The 24,704-nt window shown below is 31.7% G+C and overlaps 1 protein-coding gene across 1 annotated transcript; it reads right to left on the bottom strand.

Moving 5' to 3' along the window:
- Positions 1-422: 422 nt before the first annotated feature.
- Positions 423-12,999, bottom strand: LOC133317923 (disease resistance protein RPV1-like). Its single transcript, XM_061519823.1, has 10 exons — positions 12,529-12,999; positions 11,018-12,065; positions 10,606-10,911; positions 9,664-10,507; positions 5,805-5,956; positions 5,297-5,384; positions 1,642-1,793; positions 1,391-1,496; positions 746-890; positions 423-516 (listed from the first exon to the last, which is right to left on the bottom strand). The coding sequence occupies exons 1-10, from the start codon at positions 12,987-12,989 to the stop codon at positions 423-425; spliced, it is 3,396 nt and encodes a 1,131-aa protein (XP_061375807.1). The 5' UTR covers positions 12,990-12,999.
- Between the last annotated feature and the right edge of the window lie 11,705 nt (positions 13,000-24,704).

Genomic DNA, 24,704 nt, shown 5'->3' with positions numbered 1-24,704 from the left:
TTTGGATTGGAAAAATTCAATTTCTATTCTATTTTGTTTTGGCTTGTTTTCTTGAAAAAGGGGTTTAGTTTTCTTTACTTCTTGCAAAAGAAGTTAAACATTATTCACCCTCTCTTGTGTTATTGTTTTAACCATTCTTTCTTAACAAGGCAAGGAAGAGCACCCAAAGTTAAACCCATTTTTAGGAGCGGTGCTAAGTCTAGGGAATGACCTAGTGAGGCGAAAATACTAACCTTAGCCTACACCTTTGTTATCACCTTATTTCTGTTTCATTGTTACTTTCATACTTTTTTGTAGCAATTAAGAAATTCTCAAAGAAACGTTTCTCTCTTTGCTCTTTGTCTTTTGTTCTGGTCTCAATTTAGTATCTCTTAAAGAATTGCTCACAAATTGCACGTTTTTCTGAGTTTCTAAGGCAATACTCAAGCTAAGTTTAAGGGATAAACCCAATCCTTGATCATTCGAGAATCATCAACTTTGTTTGATTGAGCTAGTGACAAGTACTTAAAGGCTAACCTAAATTTATGACAGTTTGGCTCATTGGCATAAAAATTGCTCTTTGTTTCCTATTTACTTTTTACTTAATTACTTTATGTAATTACATTTCTTTAAGCACAACTTTACAATCTTTCCCTAAGGACGATAATCCAGGGCTCATAAAACCCTATATTACTGGATGTGTAAGCTTGCACACTGTTGATAGATTTGCTCTCCAGAATAATCAGTTGGCCCTCAAATATTATACCTGCCCCTTATATTTTGCTTTCCTCTAGCCTCGCAGATCTCGATCAACCAAGCAAGAGGCAAGAATGAAGAGACACCAAAAGTTGTGAAGTAGTGAAGTGGTACAAAAAAACGTGAAAGAAAGCAAAGGGTCACATCCATGAAGACTTGGAAACACACCATTGTTGTCATTGCTCAATGCCTCATTGCACTGCACATTCTCATACGGCTGAGTTACTCGAGTACAAGAGCCTTGTACTCAAGTAACTCATCCCTTCGAAATTTACTCAAGCATATAAATCATGTATTCAAGTACTTTGGCCAGTCAACAGTCAAATAAGAGCAAATTGGTATTGTGTTTTAATAAAAGGTTAATAACTTTAAATAATTTCAAAATAAGGGCAAAGTGGTAATATTTATTTTAATCGGAGGCAAAAGGGTCAATCACCTGGCCATTCACAACATGAGAAATAGGTGACTCAAATATTGTTTATCTGTTATGATGGATAAAGAATACTACTAGTTAATATAAAGTTTGTATGATTTTTTAAAAAGTTTGTGTATGCAGCTACGGAAGACATAAAAGAAGTATATACCCTTTGAAGAAATCCTAAAATGGTAGTATGATTTATTAGAAAGTGGTATATACACAAATAAAGTTTCTCACTTGACTTGTTCATAGATGCATTTTCTTTGTCTGGCTGTGACTTAATAAGTTCATGCAATCTGGCACCAGGTTCAGCTGTCGTTGCTTTATTTCCTTCGCTTTTGACCTGCACAATTTATCTATTCATCATATTGACAAAATGACATAGTTGAAAATTGATACAACGCTAAAATGCAAGTACTATATTTTATGTTTTTTACACTTTCAAGTAAGATGACAAAGTTTGTCAAAATAAAATATTAGCAACTTACAACTTTTGTAGACTTTGTGGTATTCTCCTTGATACCTCTTCCTGGTCCGGTTTTCATTTCGTTGTGAGTGGATCCGATGCTCTCTTTCACACGAGAAAAATGATCTCTTCTCTCTTTGTCTTTTTGAACTGATTCTAGTTCAATCGCCACTGCTAAAGAAAGAAAAATATTAATTAGGAGAAAAGATAAATTCAACCAAAAATAAATAAATATATGCACATATGCTACAAATATAAATATAAAAATCATTCATGAATATTCATCTAACAATTTAGGTTTTTTGACCATTGTAGTTCTTATGTAATAATTAATTACCAAATTGACCTTGATTATAAACTATTTCAAAATTTTAACCTTGTTTAAAAACATATCACTAATCTGTTCCTGTTTGACCGTTGACCATCAAGCCTACCGAATATCCCATCTTTACCCGGGTGTTTTTTGAAAATTTTACCCTACCCAGATAGGTAGGGAGATCCCCGGGTATATTTCATAAATTTGAGAAAATGGTTGAATTATTTACCCGGTTAGAGAGGGACTACCCGGGTAAATTTATACCTAGACCGTTTGGAAGATTGAAGAAGATCTGGGAATGGGAGGTGAACCCTCAAGGAGGATTTAGTGACTGTATCTTGCTATCTTGCCCAACTTCGTGTTATCGTGTATACCGAAAGGAGTTTCAATGTCAGAACCCAATGTGGCGGACCCTCGTTCAATCGTTTGGTGCTTTTGTATGTATAATTTTTTTCCTTCAAATTTTGTGCGCCTCTGCTTTAAATACTACAGGAAAATTCTGAATGCATTTGACGTTTCAAATGATGTCTGCACCTGTCGAGTTCATTTATAATGATCTGATAATTTGGTAGAAATTGGGAAACGGTAATTATCATTCATCAGGATTCATCTGGGGGAAAAAATCTTTAAAGACTGGAAAAGCAAAGCCATAAGCATGACTTTTCCAATACAAAGCTAAGAGAAAAGAAGGAATGTGAACGAAGACATACTACTTACATTGTAGACAAATATCTCAGTTAATAGAGAGAGATTATTTGCTACCTTTAAATGAAGACATGTTCAAGGAGATGCTGATAGAACCACCGCATCATATCACAGCCTTGATAAGAAATCCACTTTTACAAAAATAGCATTTAAAATGTAGGAATTAATTAGCAGGACTCTGCACACAAGTAGTTAAAAGCTTAAAAAATGGGCGTTGCTAGGACATAGTCAAATCATTACTGGATAACATCTTTGTGATTTACCCGGGTAGTCCCCTCTCTCTCCGGGTAAATAATTCAAACATTTTCTTAGATTTATGAAATATACCCGAGTATCCCCCTACCTAACCGGGTAGGGTAAAATTTTAAAAAATACTCGGGTAAGGAGGGCATACTCGGGTAGGCTTGATGGTCAACGGTCAAACAGGGGCAGATTGGTGTTATATTTTTAAACAAGGTTAAATTTTTGAAATAGTTTATAATCAAAGTCAATTTGGTAATTAATTATTACATAAGGGCTACAGTGGTCAAAAAGCCCAACAATTTACGGGGTGTATTAGATTGGGATTTTAAAAGATTTTAATGGATTATTTTTGAAAAAAAATCCATTGATATTTAATTAGAATTTTAAAGGATTGAAAAAAAGTCACGTGGTATTCGATTAGGATTTTAAAAGATTATTTTAGGATCCGTTCAAATCTGTTGGTATTCAATTAGGATTTTAAATAAAGGAAAAACAATCTTGTGGTATTCAAAAATCTGACGATCTTAATGGATTTTCTATTGGTCTGGATTTCGTGAAACTTTTTAGTGAGAAATATAAATAGGATGTCACTCTCACAATCTCACCCTAACCCATCGAATTTCTTGATATTTCTATATTGCAGTGTCTTCTTCTTCCTTTGGCGGGTTGAACCGCTCAAAATCGGATTCCGCTATAGGAGCTTCGTCAAAGCTCAAAAGCAACAAATTTTTGAATGATTTTCATCACAAAATAACCCGAAAACAACAAACTAACAAGATTCTAATATAATCCATATCAAAAACAGCAGATTTTTAAGAGATTTTTGAGAGCTTTTGGAAGTTTAAAAAATAATTTTTCAAGCTATAAGTCGCGATATTTTTTGGTGCAAAAAGCTGTGATTTTTGTATTAAAAACAACATAAAATAGTGGAAAAACAACAGGGGAACTAAAACCCTCAAACCAATTTTTGTTTTATATCAATGAAACAATATCAATTTACAGAAAAATAGAAACTTTTATAATATGAACCCTATATTTCGTGACAATACATTCATGAACGAAATTTCTTCGCTATAGGAAACGATTTCAAACAATTTTTGTGTCAATAGATAACTAAAAACTTATTTTTCAAAAGCCTCAGAGCAATTTAAGGTTTCAATGTATTGATTGAAAATAATTTGAGAAACATTCTCAACTTTCATGTAATATATGGTTAGAAATCTCTTATTACGTAGAACAAAAATTTCAAGGTTTTCAAGATCAATTGCAAAAAATTTCAAATGAAATTTTATCATGAACTTTAGATTCTATATGCAAATGTAGAATTATTTTAATAAATAAAAAAATTGGATCTTATAATCATATATGCATAGCTCTGATACCTAATGAAGAAAATAATTTTCAACCCATTGGTCAAACCCAAGAACAAAAACTAGAAAATGCTAATGCGTGGAGGACTAGTATAACTTTAAATATGTGAAGAATTGTTGCTTAGTAATTTTGAATGTTTGTTAAAAATTATATTATGTTTTACTGATTGAGAAAATTATATTAAGTTTTACTTTTTTTTACTAATATCATTCCATTTCTTTGTTTTTTTTATTGAATGTTAGTTAAAAAATCATATGATTTTTTAAAATCTTATAAATTCTTATTGTCCTTTCAAATCTTATAAATTCTATTAAAATTCAATATTATGAAATCTTGATTGTAAAAAAAGTCTTTTAAAAAAGTCTTTAAAGTCCCTCCAATTTTAAATAATCTTTTAAAATCTATAAGATTTTTTATCTCAAAAAAAGTCTTTTAAAATCTATTTTTTTTTTGGTATACTAAGTCTTTTAAAATCTTAATCCAATATACCCCTTAAATTTTTGGGAGAGTTGGTTAATAACATTATATTAAAACTTCCATGACAAAGTGATGTAAATTCAATCCTTATTGCCTTTCTTTTTAATAAATATTATGAAATTTTGTATCACATGATAGTTGAATCTGTTGTGTTGATTGTGAAAAATCTTTCACAATATGGATATAAGTGACTCAAAGGTTTTTGAATTATTTGTGTGAAATAATGAATAAGAATGCCTCTTTGCAATTATGCAAGGGTAAAGTTGGGTATAATAATTATCTTCTCTCCACACTCGCTAGACGGGTTTAATAGAAAGTGATTTTTTTTTTTTTTTAAATGATGAGTAAGAACATTACCAATTAATACAAAGTTTGTAAGTAAATTTTGTATGTGCAGCTATAAAGTAAAAGAAGTATACCCTTTGGAGGAAAACCTAAAATTGTTGTATAATTAATTAAGGAGATTAATATTTCTCATATTGTAGAAGATACTTATAACATAAAATATGAAAAAATATTAATTCCCTCATTAAGTAATGGTTTATACGCAAATAAAGTTTCTTACTTGACTTTTCTTTAGATTCATTTTCTTTGTCCAACGGCAACTCAGCAGGTTCATGCAAACCATAAGGTTTATTTCGTTCGCTTTTGACCTGCAAAACGTAATATTTGTAGGGAAAAGTAAATCTTATACTGTAAAAGAATTCAAATCTCATGTCACAGATACATTAACTGTGTAAAAAATAAAAAAGGCACACTTTTTTATAGTGTGGGTAGAAAGAATTTATTTTCTCATGCAACATGAGAAAAACAAACCTCATATTTGTATTGACAAAAAGACATAATAAAAATAATAAACGATAAAATAGGTAATTGATTTTCTGCAACAGGAGACATCAGACACAAAAATATTGTGGTCCCATCATTTTAAGATAAAAAATAATAACTGCAGGAGGTATGTTTTTAATAAAATGCAAGTATTATATTTGTATTTTTAAGATGGAAAACGAAGTTTGTCAAAATAAAAGAGCCCTTGACGGAAAAAAGAAAAAAGAAAAGCGCCCTTGACTTACAGCAGACACCGCGGTATTTTCCTTGCTAACCAATCTATTGCGAGTAGATTTGGTGCTTTCTTCCTCATTAGAATAATGTTCTTTCCTCCCATCATTACCTTCTTCAGCCGAATCTGGTTCAACCATTTCTATTTCTGAGTCTGAGTCTGTTTCTGTGACCAAAGACAAGAAAAATGATAAGTTAGGGGGTTGAAAATAATAGATTTGGAGGGAAACCGAAATGGTAGGAAATGGATACTCTAGAGTCTTATTTAATATAATTATATTATCAATAAATAAATCAACTGTGATAGTTTTATAACTTCCTATTTTAATTTTTTTTTTTCTCATTTCCCTTATGATTGTTGATTCAATCTTGTATAGGTGAGATACTCCCGCATAATACGGACATGTTAAATAACTTTAAAAAATTAATTCAAACAAAATCTTAATATGTTTGGTGAGGTTACATTATTAAGTTTATATTTTTCTAACCTATTCCCTTACACGAAAATTCATTGGGCTTGAAAGGTGGATGATGCATTAGGTCTAACTTACCTATGCTAAGAAACTCTACAATATTTAATTATTATCAAATAGAATGGGAGTAGTGAGGATCAAACTCATGACCACTCAGTTATATTGGCTGGCTCTAATACCATGTAAAAAACCAATTCAAGTCAAAAATTTAAACATAATGTCCAACGTTCTACTAAAAATTGTCCACAAAACATTGTTAAAAAGACAACTCAGGAATGCCAAAAAAGTATGAGAGATAGACGTTGCTGGGAAATTAACTCAGCAAATGACTGGAATGATCGTCAGCCTGAATAACTGCTGAAATATTACTTGACCAAGTAAGAAGGTTTTGCTGGAATAAAATTAGCAAAAATGTCCTTAGTTGGAATCAGCGAGAATATCCTTCGCTAGAACAACCATCAGTGGGAAGGTCATGTCAAGCAAATATACTCAACAAGAACTAAAATTTCTCTTCCAAATTCATCAAAAACAACATTTGAAAGCTCATAAATTAGGCAGGCAACTACCAAAACAAATGGGCTTTATTGAAAGAAAAAAAAATTAAAGGAGTTGCTGGAAAACAAATGGTACATTAAGACTTGGAAAATGGTGGGCTCCTAACTTTAGAAAACTCTGCAGTGGAAAAGAAAACGAAAAGGTCATGGAAGGTGAGATCGATCTGATACGATGTAAAGAACGAATCAAACTCAATAGCTAAGCTTTTGGTTGAAGATACATTAATGATTTTATATTCATGTAACAATAACACATAAGAGGATATCCTTCAAATTGGTTTAAAGGATGCCATTCGCTGCATATATTGGTTCTAAACTCGACCTTTTCTTTATTTAATCCCACGTCAATCTCAAATCTTGAAGATATTTTGATGAATTTGGAAATAGGTGAGCCATAACAAAAGTGACATCAGTGAAGGAATGAGATTTTTTACAGTTTTTTTTATGCCACGTCAATCTCAAATCTTGGAGATCTTTGGATGAATTTGGAAATAGGTGAGCAATAACGAAAGTGACATCAGTGAAGGAATGGGATTTTTGACAGTACGATTTGATAGTTAAATTGTGTGGCATTTGGCTTGACAAGAATGACTTATTGGTAATTATTGGAGTATGTGGCCTTTTGTGCAACAGAACAAGACCTTTCTTTTTTTCTTTTCTCTTTGTTGTTGTTTTTCTTTTCTTTTTTTGGTTTTGCTAGGTAGCCACAACCGGAACAGTGACCAAAGTGTCACTGTTCACCAATTTTTTTACCTAAATGCCACACGAACAATCTTATTTCTCAATCTACCACGGGGCAAGTTCGCTACCCGGTGTAGCAAACTCGGTTTGCTAACGTGTCACATTTCTGGTGGATAACAAGTACCAAATTAAAAAAAGGTTTGAAGGTCGCTACATAGGGTAGCGAACTTGGTTACGTGTAGCGAATTTGGTGTCCACTAAAAAAGTGACACGTCAGCAAACCGAGTTCGCTACACCAGGTAACGAACTCGCCTCCGTGGCAGATTGAAAAATAAGACTGTTCGTGTGGCATTAAAGTAAAAAAGTTGATGAGCAGTGACATTTTGATCACTGTTCCGCCACAACCCTTTTGACAAAGATTAAAGGAGACGCCAATTGACCCACGATAAAACAGACCTCTTTTTTTTTTTTTCCTACTGTCGATTCAGCTTTCCGCACAACTAATCAATTAGTGATTGACAATAATATTGGGATTTGCATTTATCATTTAACATAATACAACAAACTTTCTTACACACACAATATTTTGTGGGACTCACACTTTTTAAAGAAAAAAGAAAAATAAAAAATTATACGTAAAACAAATCTCTATAACATTACACAATCAGTTTTCCCACAACATAACTCTTATAAAACCCATAATAATATCACTTAATACCATAATATATGGAAACACATGAATCTAGAGTATATCCGTTTCAGAGCCCCTCCACATCGTGCATCTCATACAACTAAAATTTGTAGCCCAGACATATTGCACCAACTTAATAAAATGATTGCTGAACAGTAGTGTGGTGATGCTAGCATCGAAAAAATATATTACCACAGTTTTCCGGTGATAATACACTTCGACAATTTCAAGAAATGTTGCTGGCTTTTAAAAGATAAAGTAAGTTTTATGACATAATAATTGAAAGTAAAAGCTTATGAGTAGTTATTAGTAGATACTATAATCGAAAACTTAAAAAATAAAAGAAATTACCAAGAACATAAAAGTTAATTTACCTAGTTGTCTTTTATTAAATAAGAAGTGTTAATTTACCTAGTCAACATGTAAAAACTAGTAATTGAAACTTTGCCTATAAATGTCAATTTGTACATCACATTCTCAGCTTGAATTTGTATATGTTTGGCGATCAAGGTAGCCCAAAGCAAGGAAACTATTATCCATGGGCTAGGTAATAATCAATCACAATAAATTGGCTTAATACCGCATCTTACTCAAAACCTTAAGATACTAAATCAAAGAATTTTTCTATACCCTCACTTAGTTTATTCCTAACTAATGTGAAATTTTATCCTATTCCTTACTCTTGATTTCCCATCAGTAAATCTCACACATTAAAAGATTCTTTGGATTAGTGGAGTTTATAACTACCTTAATTCAATCAAATTTGCTTTATATTATTTTAATTCTAGTACTGTAGTGTTTTCATTCATTGTGCATTCTTTGCATGGTTTCAATTTCTTTTGTTTCTGTTTCTTTTCTGCTCTTCAATCTTTATATTTATGATCTGAGTTTTCTAATTACTAGAAAATCCATAGAGGAAGTGATTTCTTTCTCCAGATTGAAATCCAAAATCAAACCCAGTGATGAAGTGTTACACTAAAGAGTAGAGTGAAAATAAAAATGAAAAGTTAAGTTGGAGCAATGGTTTACAGAAATGGTTTTGCTCAAAGAGGATGTGAAAAATTAAACAAATAAAAAAAAAATGAAGAACAAAAATTACAAGAAACCATTTATATTTTTTTTACAGGGTGTCCGAGTACCTTACATAAAAGGAATAATATCTTAATGATCCAGATTTTGTCTCCTTTTAATCATGCTATTATATCTTTCTTGTACTGAAGAAGAAACAGAACATTACCAAAAATGTCTTGTAGAAGAAATATTCATTATTAAATAATACGAACCGGTGATTCCGTGTAAAATAATGTGGATTTTTGTTCTTTTATGTAAATCTTATTTTTTCTTTTTGTAGTCATCGTAAGATGACTAAAAAAAATGCAATTAATTAGTTTAGTAAAGGAATAAGGAAAAAGCAAATAAGCATAATTAATATATACGAGAGTATAATAGAGAAAGAGAATAATAAGTTGCATACCATCACTGAAAGACTGTTCACTCGAGCCATTGCTTTCCTTCTCATAAGATCCTTCAATTGATGTCAAGGTTACGCTACGTCCTGATTCTGACTCCAAACCCTTTAAATTTGACACAAACATCAATGACTCGCAGTTATCCGCATTTAACTGTTTGATGGATGGTGGAAGCTCTGGCAGACACTTAAGCTTGCGACAATTCTCTAAGGACAGAATTTCTAGCCTTTCGAGATACTTGATGCTTGTAGGCAAGCTTATCACATTGCTTCCATCTAGCTTTAATTCCTGTAATTGTGATAGGACGCGGATGTTGTCAGGGACTTCAAACAAGTAACTACACTGCTTCAAATGTAGTATTTGTAGAGATCGTAACCCATCAAACAGGTCACTTAGCTGCTTTTTGTCAATAACTAATCCGCTGCAAGAGAGCTTCAGCTCCTTAAGAGATTTCAGATGCGTGAGTCTTAAACCCTCTAGATTAGGCCAATTATGCAGAAGCCCAATCGATGTGCCCAATCTCTGGATTCCTGTACCTGTATTTCTTAAATCCAAGTTTTCAATTAAATCCCAAGATACTGCAAATTCCTGCAGACTTAAGCAGCCATTGACACTGATTGTCTGCAGAGACTTTAAATGCTTCTTGCCTTTAACACTCTTAAGATTTATACACCTATCAAGTATCAAAGTAACGAGTGTATCGGTGGATAAAAGTGAATGGTGGAGATCACGTAAACTCTCACAACCGGAGAGATTCACCCATTTTAGTCTTGACGCCTTAGACAAATCCGGAAGGTTTTCAAACTTTTTGCATTCACTTAAGTCGATTCCCTCCAAATTATCAAGTTCCTGTTACAATTCAAAAGGTGACATGACATCGAAATGGAAAATCCTGTTGGAAAAAATAAAATAAAATAAGGTAAGCATATGTATGTTTACATCTTTACCTGTGTCCCCTGCCAAAGTTGTTTAGCATTACTGTGCGGCATGCGAATCTCAACAAGCAACTTGGCAGAGAAAAGATGTGGAAGAGACTCAAAAGGGTATCCAATCCACTCAACATACCGCAGTTTGTCACAAAATGGCTCAAGAACTGTAGGAAGCTTGACATATGTATTACTTGAACTCTGATCCAAGGGGTTACAGAATTTAAGAAATCTTAAGGCTTCCATCTTTGTGAATGTGTCAGCACGCAAAGGTAAAGCTGTGATCTGAGACAAATCTAGTGTTATGCCTTGAATTGCTTTAGTCCCCTGACAAAACATAAAAGTAAAAGGAATCAAATTAGCTACAATTTCTATACAAAAAAAAAAAAAAAATGTCTGGAAAAAATAAAAAGTGTGCGTTTCTTTTCATTACCTTGTTTTTTTCAATTACATCATGAGCTTCACTATGCCTCAATCGGCTACGTCCTTCAGGGTTTTCTTCATCTTCCATGCGTACTATTTCCAAAGCCATTTTTTGTAGCAAGTCATGCATTTGTATTATATTGCTATGTGAAATAGTTATCAAAGCTCTGTCTTCAAGGACTTCTATTCCACTACTTGCTTCGAAATCACAGGCATCTAGTATCTTTGTGACATGATCTTTCATTTTTCCTATGAAAAAAAATGCAATGTCTAGAAATATCTTCTTCTCTAGACCATCTAATTCGTCATAACTCACTTCTAGCAAGTTTTGAATTTTCACAATGTTATAATTGTTGATTTTTCTCAAAGTACTTTCCCAAAATTCAATACTTTTTGATCGAAGATATGAACCCAAAAATTTAAGAGCGAATGGAACGCCCCCAGCATAATCAACTGCCCTTTTTGAGAGATGGAGGTAACCATTTTGGGGACGGCTTTGGTTGAAGGCTTCTAAGCTGAAAAGCTTCAGAGATTCCGTAGTTTTCCAGTTCTTGACCTTGTATATATAATCAACTCTTCGAGCAAGTAATTGCTTATCTCTTGTTGTTATAATGAGTCTGCTATCTTGACTCAAGTGACTGTATGCCCTCCGTAAATCTTCTAATAGATCATAACTATCCACATCATCAAGTACAATAAAAACTTTTTTACCACTGAGCCTCCTCGTAATGAATGTGGTTCCAAGAACATTAGATGCGGAAATTTCCTCCTTTAATAACTCAGATAGAATCTTATCAAGTGAAACTTCTTTTGCATTGGCCACGAAACAGATATTGTCATATTGGAGAAAGAATTTGGCAAACAAGACTTTAGCAATGGTCGTCTTACCTACTCCAGGCATACCCCAAATTCCAATTACTTGATGTTTTTTCATTAATGATTCAACTTTTTTACATTTTTTTCCAGATCGAACTATGCCTTCCAGTTTAATAGGATAACTCGGGTGCAGCATTTGGGTTACATCTTTGACAACGTTGTCGATGAGTTGAGAATCGTCCCTAGCATAAAATAAACGAACCCATGTGTCAAAAGGAAATATAGTAGAGATCGGTATTCTTATACTATTCAATAATATATTAATGGAACGGAGCAAAAGGCCAATTATTTTGTTATGCTCACAGCACGAGTCTTGACTTAATTTCTTATATGTTCTTTTACCAGGAGCTATTTTGACTTTTCAAAAATGACAAACTTCTTCGTTCTCCTCTCTACCTATCTTCTCTATTACAATTTTCCACTCGTGTTTTTTTTTTTTTTCTCAATCCACTTTTATATGTACTACTACCATATTTTTTTTCTCAAAATTTCAAGGGACAATATTGACCTTTTCAATAATTTCTATCCGGATAAAAATTTTAAATCAAATTATACGAAAAACTATTAAATGGATAAATTAAAACAGAATGAATCTGGTGAACAACTATATCTGCTAAGAGAGAGAGAGAGAGAGGAAAGACTTACTTATGGTTTCGAGAGTCCCAACCAGATATATTGGCTGCTTCAGACAGAGCAGCTCTCCACTTAAGTACTTTTTGTTTGTTCGATTCGCTGTCTTCGACCCTAAGATCTCGCTCATGTTTCGCGAACGCTGTCTCGTAAGTGCCAGCCTGCTTCCTTATGTCTGACGGATCTGTTTCGTAGAAAACAGGCATAACAACCTGACCATGATCTTTTCTGCACTCAAGTATCTTGACGAGTTCTTCCAAGCACCACTTCGAGTATGCATAATTTTCTGAAAAAACAACCACCGATATGTGCGACTCCTCGATTGCTTTGGAAAGTGCAGGCCAAACATCTTCTCCCCTTTTAAGATTATCATCAATGAATGCGTTGACTGGTTTCTTATACAGAGCCTTGTAAAGATGACTAATGAAGTTGGTGCGAGTATCCTCCCCTCTGAAGCTAAGAAATACATCATTCATTTTGGTAGAGCGAGGAAGACATGCCCCAATCACTGATGCCGAGTGCTAAGAATCAACACTATCCTCTTTTATTGCCTTGGAGTTGGAGTCGTTGACTTCAATAATTTGTACACCTACTCCAGATATTTATTTTCAAATGGCAAACAAACTTTCCAGGGAGACAAGTTATTTTCAATTATTTCCGAAATGACTTCATTTTAAATTAATAAAAGATATTTTTATAATCTTATATATCTTTTTGTCTTATGAATTTTATCGAAATATTTTTCATTAATTTAAAAATTTGGGATAACTTATCTCCCGTGAAAAAATACTTTACCCTAAGGTTGAAATATATTTTAAATTTATGTAAGTGATATTCTTTTTCAATTTGTTTTTTTATATATATAAATAAATTTAATCCACATACTTATCATACTTCTAATTTGATTCATATTGTATATTACAGTTTTAATATTTTCTATTAAAGTTATAATAATGTAAAGTATATAGACTAAATTAAAAATAAGTATCACTTGTAAAAAATATTACATTGTTTATAGTTATAAGGATAATATTTTTCATATGTATTATTTTTCAATTTAGTCTGTATAATTGTAGTTACACCATATCAGTCTAAGACTTCATTATTTTATAATTAACTTGTTATATAAATAAACATGTAATATGAAATAATTTCGGGAAAAATTAAAAAATTAGAATGATAAAAACTATTATAATCCTGAAATAAATTAAAATTACAAAAACATCATGATTTCTGTCCCAAAACAACGTCGTTTTGATGAACATTAAATAAAGTTATCTAAAGTAACTTTAGAAAGAACAAACTCAATAATTTAATGAAGGTTTATGTAAGACTAAATATTACAACGCTTATAATTAAATTTAGAATGTAAGTTAATATATTATTTTAATTTTGTATAATATGTTATGTTACTTCTTTTAAACAAATATGTCATACCATCAAATAATAGTAGTTTAATTGAGAACTAAAGAAATGGAGTGAAAATATATGTTCGATTCTTTCTAATATCATCTTAGAAAAAATTTAAAATTTTAATCTTAAAATTCAACCTAAATCAAACTAATTTTAAAACCATGAAACTACTAGAATATCCCAAATATATATCATAACAGTGGAATGGGTGTAACATTAGTTTTACGAATTTAGCCACGATTTAAAATAAATTATTAGCCATATCAATTTGAAACACGTGGCAGACATTCGTGGGATGTACGAGACTAATTCATCTTAAATAAAATACAAATTGATATTATGTTTGAAAATAATATTATTTTAGATTTTTTTTTAAAATTGCATAAGGTTGTGTTTGGTAGCAGCTTTCTTGAAATTTACCTAGGCATATGAGATTGGCATTTGGGATTGTCCATGTTTGGTATATGGTATTAAAAAATTTTCCTAGCTAAATGATTTGCCTAGTCATTGATAATTGTTTGCAAAATCTGATAAAATGCATGGTATTCAAATCTCACTTCCAAGGTGGTATTTCACAAAAGCTAGGTAAATGAAAAAAAATTGGCACCATAACTACCAAAACTACCCTCTTATAAAGTTACCTTCATCCTTCACCATAACTGGAAGCAGAGTGCGATGAGCACAGAGGCAATTTCTAAAGGTTTGAATAGTCTAAAATGATGTGGCAATTTCTGATAGATTTATGACACTGAATGAGAGTACTCTTCACACAATCAAACATAGACACCGCAGGATGAGATTCAAAAAAATCTAAAAATAAGGGGTATTTTGATAATTGTAACTTATTTTTCCATCAATATTTTAACTCAAACCAAACATAGACTTTATAATATTTACCAAATTTTCCCGATAAATTTTTTTCCAATCAAACAACTTTTTTACATTTTCTTACCAAACTCACTTTCGAACCATTTTCCTATCAATTACATTTCCTTAGTATTCAAAAAAAATTTCCTCGACCAAACGTAAAAGCATCGTTGCCTTTCCCAAATTCTAAAGAATATTCTTGAATACATGGCATATTCTAAAAGGCTAATCCAAAGTCCTTTTCTGATTTTTTTTTTTTTTTAAAAAAAAACAACAAGTCATTGTTTATCCTTGACTTTTCATTTTTTTCAAGGTGATATTTAACAGGGGAATTACTTTGAGAAACCCAAAAAAGTAAAAGTAGGTTTCTAAGAAGATCATATTCGGTAACTCATTTTAGAAAAAAGTTTTGGGAAAATAATTTTTTCGAGATTTTATTTTGTGTGTATTTTTTAAGTCAAAATATCACCAAAATACCATCTAGTGGATAATATTCTTGGACTCCCGATAGGCAAAAAAATGAAACACAATTTTTATGACTAAAATAACCTTGTCTTATCAGATTATCTCTGACTTTCCTCTCTTCATTTTTTGCCCTTTCTTCTCCACAATTGCCACGCCCTACCGGAGCTCTTAGCCCCACTGTCTCATGCAGCCCCACCGCTCTGTCTTCCTCTACAAAACAAAAACCACCATCATCAAAATTTATGAGATGGTTTTAGATCTGAGACTTAAAGAGAGTGAAAGGATTTCGAACCTGGTGAATCTTTGTAGCTGTTGTTGTTAGTCTTATGTCTTCTTCTAGTCAAACCATTTGTAGCCATAGTGCTTCTCCTACCTTCTCTATTCTTGTCCATTCCACGCCACCAAAGCAGCTGCTGCACCCACAAGATCTATCTCATCTCTTATATGAGTGATAACGAAAACCCAACCATGATAATTACCACAAATACACAGATTCATTCATAACCAAATTCTCATAGCTATTTGATGCTTAATTGATTAAAGTTTGTTGTTTAGTTGATTAATTTTTCTGATTAGTTGATTTTTATTTTGATTTGTTGTTGGTTGTACATGGATTATGGAGCTTGCTCAACATAGTCATTCCAGGATTTTCTGATTTCCATGTGAAAGAAATAAAAAAAAAATCAACTTTTTATAATTAAAAAGGTTAATTTTGTAAATTCGGTGCACACTCTTAACATTATTTTATAATAAACCAAACATAGCATCAGAAAAAATAACTCAATATTTCTGAAAATACTTTGGCATGCCAAATAACTTTTGATAACATTCCTGAGAAATTCACTTTCTCACCATATTCTTGAGAATCGTGATTCTCGGGTAACAAATTTTTTTTCTACCAAACGCCCCTTAATGTTACTTCTCTATACTTTATAACTTTCTTCCCATGTGAAAATATCTACCTCACCCCTATGTATTTTATAAGATCCTCTCATGAGGAGTTTTCACTTGACCGTGTCATGTTAATCAATCCCAGTCATTTATTATTTTTAATAATAAATACACATATATTTCTATATTTTCTCTTATTCTTTAATCTCTCCTATCTATTTATCTATTATTTCTCTCTCTCTGCGTTACCTTCCCACGTTTTCAACTATTCGATAAACCCATTCAAAACGAAAACAAATCAATTTCTCCTCATATTTGCCTCTGCTTTTTGCTTCTAAAGTTCAATCCAGACCATTTTTTTTAGTGAAGTATCAAAAGATTGATGAATAAAGTAGTATTTCTTCTATCTTTTATGGTCAAGCTTTTGATGCCAAAAGATTCAAACTTTTGGGCCTTGCGATGCAAAGGCCAGTGGTACTAACTTTGACTTTTATAACGTTATTGTGGCTCGATCTGAAGAAAATATTAGTGCTCTGTGGTCAACAAGAAGATATTACCACCAAAGCTAAAAAGAAAAAAGAAAAAAGATTTGCCATCAAAGTTCAATCTTACATACTTTATTCTCTGCCTAATCTCCTAGCACAATCATTGCTACATACTTAATGTAACAACCTGTTGTACACCAGTATGTTATCATCACCTATGATATTAAGCGAAGTTACAATCACAGTGATTGAATTAAAAATACGGTAATTTTTTTCTTTTTTATAGCGTTCTCATTTTAAAATAATACGTATTTGACAAAACACAAAACCGTAATCATAACTCATTTACAATTGCGGACTAATAAAAAGTACATCAAACATGTCATACAACACTTATTTAAAGTAGTTAAGTGGTTCCCATAAATCAACAAAGCCAATTTTATAATTTTACAAATTTTCACATAGAACATATCCGGACTTTCCTAAATTGGGAACAAACCCTTGTCCATAAATTCTCATCTTTTAGTATGTTATTATAGACTTCTCAAGCTTTCCTACAAGGTATCATAAGCCTAATTTGGAGTTATATAACTCAAGATATGTGTCGTAAGTTAATTCCTCAAATGTGTCGACAATGTAAAAATAGGGCATCCAAGTACCAAAATGATTTTTAAAACTGTGGGAGTTATACAATATAGTTTATTCTCAAATTTAAATAGGTTATGTTAGACACCTAGACCTTTATTTTGAGATATCATAAGCCTTGTTTAGACAAGAAACGAAAGAAATATGGAATTTCAAAGACAATGGGCAGTAGCCAACTCATAATCCGCGATTTCAGGCAGTCCACACTCAAACAAAATATGGGGTTGATATAGTACCAGAATTTCTCCATATTTTAGGCCAATGTAGGCGACATCCTAAGCTTCAATTTGATAACTCACATGTCCCATTTGTCCAAGGATTGAGGGAGATATGAATTTTCAAAATTAGAGGTAAAATTACTAGATTTTCTAGATAATTGGCAAAACCTCCTTGTTTTCCCAATTAATTGCATTTCTTCATCTTGTACCTAATTAACATAGAATTGCATCTAAAGACCCAACAAACCTTGGTAACTTACATCCAACTTTAATCATCATTTTATGATCCATTCTTAGTCCTCAAGTTAATATTTATTGAGTGCTTACATTATAAGTTACCAACACTTAACACTTTTACCAATTCCATTTCTTACCTAATCCAATTACATTATTTCTTCAATCATGCTCACAATATCATATCAAGGCCATCCAACTTTACAATAGGCTTCATACCTTTTGTTGCGATTACGGCAAGTATACCATTCGTTTCAAGTAATAAAGTAGTGAAATAAGAATATTGTCGCACGAGGATTAATGCGCCAAGTACTATTATAACTATTTCCTTTAATTTGAAAAACTCGAATTGATTGTTGAGAATAATTTTTGAATTTAAATTAAAACTAAAATTAATCACAGTAAATAACAAGAATATCAAGAATGCAAGAATTGAGAATTAAATCTAGAATATCAGAAACTAAAGCTACAGTTAGGAATTATTTCACCTCAGATCCTCCTAGAGTAATTTAAATTAATTTCAATATTAAATTATGTCAGATATTTCAGACAATTCATCTTCTAAAAATTAATTGGTTAAATCCTAATGTCTTGGTGACTTTAACCATTTACTCTAATTAAAATCCTAATGTCTTAGTTAATCCCTCTTAAAATAAGCATTAAATGCGATGAATTATGAAGTCTACAACTCAAGCAAGCCTATGTCTAGATCATGCAAGAATTGGTATTTTACCCCTGTTAGGACTAAAATTCCAATATGTCTATTGCGAGCCCTAACCCTCAAATCCCTATAGGAGTGATCAGTTCATACAAGTATATAGAAATTCATGCAAGGTAAAACACAAATACTGAAATAATTTATTAAAGAAACTAAATCAAACCATAACTAGGATTCGCATTGGATCCATAACCCTAACTACATAAATAAACTAGCCAGACATGTTCATAAATTCAAAATTACTAAGTAATGAAAAATAAACAGAGTTCATGATAAAACTTGATTAAAGACGATCAATGGTGAAACTTTGATCTCCTTCTCCTCCTCTGGAATCTCGCTCCAGACTTTCTCCTCCGCTACTGCCCTTTGTCTTCGAGTTCGTCTCCGCGTTCGCCTTTCTTTCATCCGTCTTCTGAATCTGTATTTCTGAAGGCTTCGTCGCGTTTATTTATAGGTTGAGAACTGGGCTTTGATTTTTGGACCTGCTCGCTGAGGAGCTCGCTGAAGCGAGCTGCTCAGCGAGCTCTTTTCTCTCCTCGCTATTGTACTCGCTGTTACGAGCTGAAGAGCGGTCTTCTCGCTCACTTCCTTGTTGTTGCGAGCTGAAGAGCGAGGAAGTGCTAATTTTTATTAATTCTTGATTTTCGATTTATCTTCAACTGATGCCAACTCCTTCTTATCTTCTCATCGTTATTAGGTTAGTAGTAGTTTGTTCTTCTAGTATAAAACAACTTGAAAGAACAATGAAAATTAGAATCTTATCTATTTGTTGGCATTTTAATTTTCTTTAAGATTTTATTAATTAACACCATAATTTTAATCATATTAATTATTATTTGAACTATTTTTAACATTAAAAACATAGTGTCTTTGACACTTATCAAACATTCCCAGATTTACTCATTGTTGTCCTCAGCAATGGATTAAATTAAGAACATGGGATATATGCAAAAGTTCAAACATCATGCTTAATGTGATACTCAGACAGTACATCAATCCAACAATGATCAGACTTAGTAGAAAATAAAAGAGTTCAAGAATAAACATATAACTAAGCAGTATCGGAAGCAAGCAAGTTGTAAAATTAAAGCATGAGATCTATCAATCGAGCACACAACTGAATTTTAACACACCCCTCACTAGAAATATTAAATCACTGATCCCTCATCTTTCTAAAGGGTAAGTGTTTCACTCAATCTTTCATTGTATCAATACTTCCATAAGCTTGGTCATATTCTCACTCTCTACAGTTAATTAACATGCATAAAAGATCAAGAGGTCTTTATCCGGGTTGTAATGGGGCTTGGATAAAGGAAGAATAATTAAGAGAAAACTAGTTAAAACATTGGAACACAAAAAGATCATGGTAAAGTGTAAACAGTTAACAGATAATCCTTTTCTCATTCTTTTCTCCTTTTTCTTTTTCAGCACTTGTAATTTTTTTATTTTATTTTTCTGTGCTTTTTCTTTTTCAACACCCAATACTTTTCTTTTTTTCATTTTCCTTTTTCAACATTTTTATTTGCAATAAATATTTTTCACCATTTTTCAAATCTTTTGCTTTTGCTCAATTCACCCAACCTCTTTTTCCACCACTTAAAATTACGTGATAAAGTACTCATGTTTACATCCTACCATGAAATTTCTACAATCCAATCCTATTTAAGGTAGATGTGTATGTGGAGTGGCTAACTAAAACAACAGGTATTAAGAAAAGAAAAGGCCTAGCTCAAAGGGCTAAACAAGGGATATCATAATGGTTGGCTTTTTTAGGCTAAGTAGCTAAAACAATAAAAATGCCTCAATCATTTCAAACATGCATGTAAACAACTACTTCAAGGAGAAACAAAGCAAGTTCTAGAAGTATTTTCAACCGTGAAGTGCACACCAAAAAGAATTTTCTGTTTAGGCTCAAAACCTCACGGCTATTCGTGTGCAGTTCAGTAAATTATGTTCTTTCTCAATCACTCATACTGAAATTTTATTATTCTTGCTGACTCTTATACTAACTCAATCAATGATTATTCATTAAAATAAAATATATCCTAAGTCATCACATCATAGATAAATTTTACTGACTAATTCTCCATTGGCATAATCTAATAATTATCAATAAATAAAATAAGGAGGAGAAAATAAAAAAATTTAAAATTAAGAGAAGTTAAAAGAAGGTTCCCTGTTTATCTGAAAAAATTTGAAGCTTTACTCATCCTCACAGCTGCTACTGTATATGCAGTGCTCCCTCATTTTCAGATTTAGAATTTCGTTGTCCTCAGCAATGGACTATACATCAGAAACAAGGAGCACATAATAATAATAATAACAAGCAGTAGCATAAGAAATTCATCAAATATACATCACCATGGATAAAAACTTAAAATTAAGATAGCATTGCGACTTGTTGCACAACCTTATTCTTCATCCTGTGATGAACGCAATTGGAGTATTTATTCTTTTGTGCATTCTGTAAAAAGGACTAAGATGACTCCAAAACGTGCTGAAGACTTGATTTATATACATAGCAACCTTAGGCTCTTATCAAGAAAGACTTCACAATATACACAAGGGGATAATAGAATGTGGGACATTGCTGGAGATACATTTGATACATTTGAAGATGTTGGAATTCTTGAAGTTGCTACTCTTTCACTTGATGAGCCAAAGATGGAGTCAAATGTTATTCTAGATGAAAATGTTCCATGAAGGTAATCTATAATCTCCATGTTTTATGTTTTTGTATGGATATGCTACTATTTTTGCTTTAGATCAATATAATGGTATTGTGGAAATGATTTTTTTTTTGTTAAATTGATGGATATTATTAGTTTAGTTTTATTTTTTTGTTAAATTATTGAATATTAAATGAAATATACACTATATAAATTAAAAATATTATTTAATATTAAAACGTGTCGGAATGTGTCGAAATTTATATTTTTTTAAGATTGACGTGTCGGAGTGTCGTGTCGTGTCATGTCACGTGTCGCGTGTCGAGTCGGTGCTATATAGCTTATACCAAACACCCTAGGATTACAACTAATTTTTTCGGCTTGAAACTATGTGGATACTTTATCCTTACTGATGGTCCATGGATGCATAATTCTGGAGTGATTGAAAGAAGCAAAAATTAGGACTCGATTCTTCTAAAGTAATTGAAAGAAGCTAATATAGCATCAAGCAGTTCGATACTCGTAAAAGGTTGTTTCAATTTAGCTAATGATTTTGAGTTTTTGAAAATGCAATTACGTTAAAATTTGATAGGAAGAGTTTTGTTGCCCACATAGTTGTACTTATTATTGTCAAAAACTAGTTTAAAAACATTAAGTTTTTATTGAAGTGACGCATGTAAACGTAAAAAACTCTCCTTAGTAAAAACTGATAAAAAGACCGCGTAAAAATGGTAGAAACGCAAGTTTCTACATTTTTACTTACACCAAAAAACTGAACCAGGTCTTATACCAAAAAAAAAAAGAACTGAGTCAACTTTTAACCCACGACGCAACTTTTTTTTATTTAATTTTTTTTTAAAAAAAAAAACTATTTCCCTCGCGCAAGGTCACTGTTGCAGTGAAAGAAGAAAGCGAAATCACTGGTGAAAAATTTGAATACCAAGCAGTAGTGAGTTTTGAATCAATCTATTATATTTTATTGCAAATGAACTTGTTATAGGAGAAAGAGAAAAGAATATTAAGGACATGCAACTGATGCAAGATGATGTGTTTGATTTGAATCAATTGATATAGTTTAGGAGTTGTTAAACTTTATTCTTTTAATGTTTTGGAATTTGGTTTTACGAATTGTTAAATTCTTTTTGTGTTTTTGAACTTATGTCGTATATAATTATGTGACTTATATTTTTTACATATGAAGTTGTTCATTAAATTTTGAATTGTGATTTATGTGATATTTTATATATATATAATTTTATATCTTGACCTTAAGTAATAGAAGCTTTAGTTTTGTGTCGTTTTTATAATTTAAGTTTCTACCATCTCTTTTTATTTCTCCGTAAAAATTTAATTTTGACAACATTGAATATATCAGCCTCGAAGGACTAGTCAAGTTGGATGATAATAAAAAAAAAAATATTGATTCTTTATTTAATAATATAAGTTAATTCCTACGACCCTTTGACTATATTAGTTCAAAATATAAAATGTTGTACCAGATCAAGTTCTTGGTCAAAGTTATTACCATGCTAATACAAAGCGACACGTTATATTCAGGTCCGTGTTTGCCTTGCATAGACGCGACCCTTGTCCTACCGTGTTTAAGGTATCTATAGACAATGAAGTAGGCGCTTGTCCTACCGCGTTTAAGGAAAATGACCATGTGCCGTTTAAGGTATCTATTACGCTTATAGACGCGATACTTATAGTGTCGCTTCTATGTATTATATATGGGTTTTATAATAGTTATGTTGTAGGAAAAGTGATTGTGTATGTTATAGAGATTCGTTTTGCTTGCCAGAGTTTTTTTTTTAAAACATGCGGGCCCCACAAAATGTTGTGTGTGTAGGAAATTTTTTGTGGTCATGTTAAATGATAGAATGGAAACCCATTATATATATACCACGCGATAAACTTTTCTCTCATATTTCATTCTGTCCATATATCTCTCTCTGTTTCAATTTATATCTTTGTTTATGTATCTCTCATTTCACCAGTTTTAAATTGTATCCCAACTTGAAAACTTACATCGGTTTGAATTTCGGTCTCGGTGTACAAGATTTGCACCACTAGGACTTCATTTCTTCAAGCTATTTTTGCACCACTTGTGTTTCATTCTCATTCCAAGTAAGTATAATTTTAAATATTTATTTATTTATTTGGTTAACTTAGGATAGTCCAAAAAGATTAGCATGTTATAGATTTAAAATATTAAAGGATTTATTAAAATCTTAGGTTAGTGGCCTTAAATTTTATTACTATTATCAATTAGTTTTTAAAGTTTGTATATTTATACTATTAAAATCTTAGGTTATTGACTTGAAATTTTATTAATGTGATATTTATATTACTAAAACCGGACTTAAAATTTATTAATGTAACTATTTAGTTTTTAAAGGTTGTATATCTAGATTTTAATAATATAATTTATTAATAACCTACGATTAATAATTTTAATGTAATTATTTAATTGTTAATTTATTTTTACATTTTGTCTGGTCCATCATAACTATTCGCAACACATCTATCTAGAGGTGACAATATAGGTTGAAACTGACGGGTCAATTCGTTAACCCGTCAAATTTAAGGCCACTAACCTAAGATTTTAATAGTATAAATATACAAACTTTAAAAACTAAATAATAATAGTAATAAAATTTAAGGCCACTAACCTAAGATTTTAATAAATCCTTTAATACTTTAAATCTATAACATGCTAATCTTTTTGGACTATCCTAAGTTAACCAAACAAATAAAAAAATATTTAAAATTATACTTACTTGGAATGAGAATGAAACACAGGTGGTGCAAAAATAGCTTGAAGAAATGAAGTCCTAGTGGTGCAAATTTTGTACACCGAGACCGAAATTCAAACCGATGTAAATCTTTTTGAAGTTGGGATACAATTTAAAACTGGTAAAATGAGAGATACATAAACAGTGATATAAATTGAAACAGAGAGAGATATATGGACAGAATGAAATATGAGAGAATATATATATATAATACATAGAAACGGCACTATAAGTATCGCGTCGCGTCTATAAGCGTATGGTTCAGAGCCGTGATTCTGGCTCTGCTCTCTGACACTTGATCATTCTCCTTAAACGCGGTAGGACAAGTGCCGTCTTCATTGTCTTTCAACGAGATAGTGCTTTTTCAACTCTCTCAAAATGGAATCTATTTCTAACATATATACCGTGGTTCCTTATTTCGACAGGGTACAAATATTTAAATTTCATATTTTTAGATACTTTTGCATACACCTTAAACACAGTATGACAAGGGCCGCGACTATGCAAGGCAAACACAGACCTAAATGTAACGCGTGTCGCTTTGCATTAGTATGGTAATAACTTTGACGGGACTTGTACAACTTTTTATATTTTGAACTAATATAGTCAAAAGGCCAATTTCTACAATGTTCTCGAAATTTAATAATAAAAAATGCTTGACTTCTTTTTCTCATGTTTATCTCTTTTCAACATATTCTTCCGCCACGTCATGAACATTTTGTGTAGTTCACGTGCTCTCCTAATGGCTCATAACCCAGTTTCAAAACGATCGCCAACACAACAACCATAAA

The sequence above is a fragment of the Gastrolobium bilobum genome, unplaced genomic scaffold (assembly GCF_033153095.1).
Source record: "Gastrolobium bilobum isolate Gb01-03AN ecotype WA unplaced genomic scaffold, APGP_CSIRO_Gbil_v1 utg3981, whole genome shotgun sequence".
In the NCBI taxonomy this organism is placed as follows: Eukaryota; Viridiplantae; Streptophyta; class Magnoliopsida; order Fabales; family Fabaceae; genus Gastrolobium; species Gastrolobium bilobum.
This window is presented reverse-complemented; position numbering and strand designations above follow the sequence as displayed.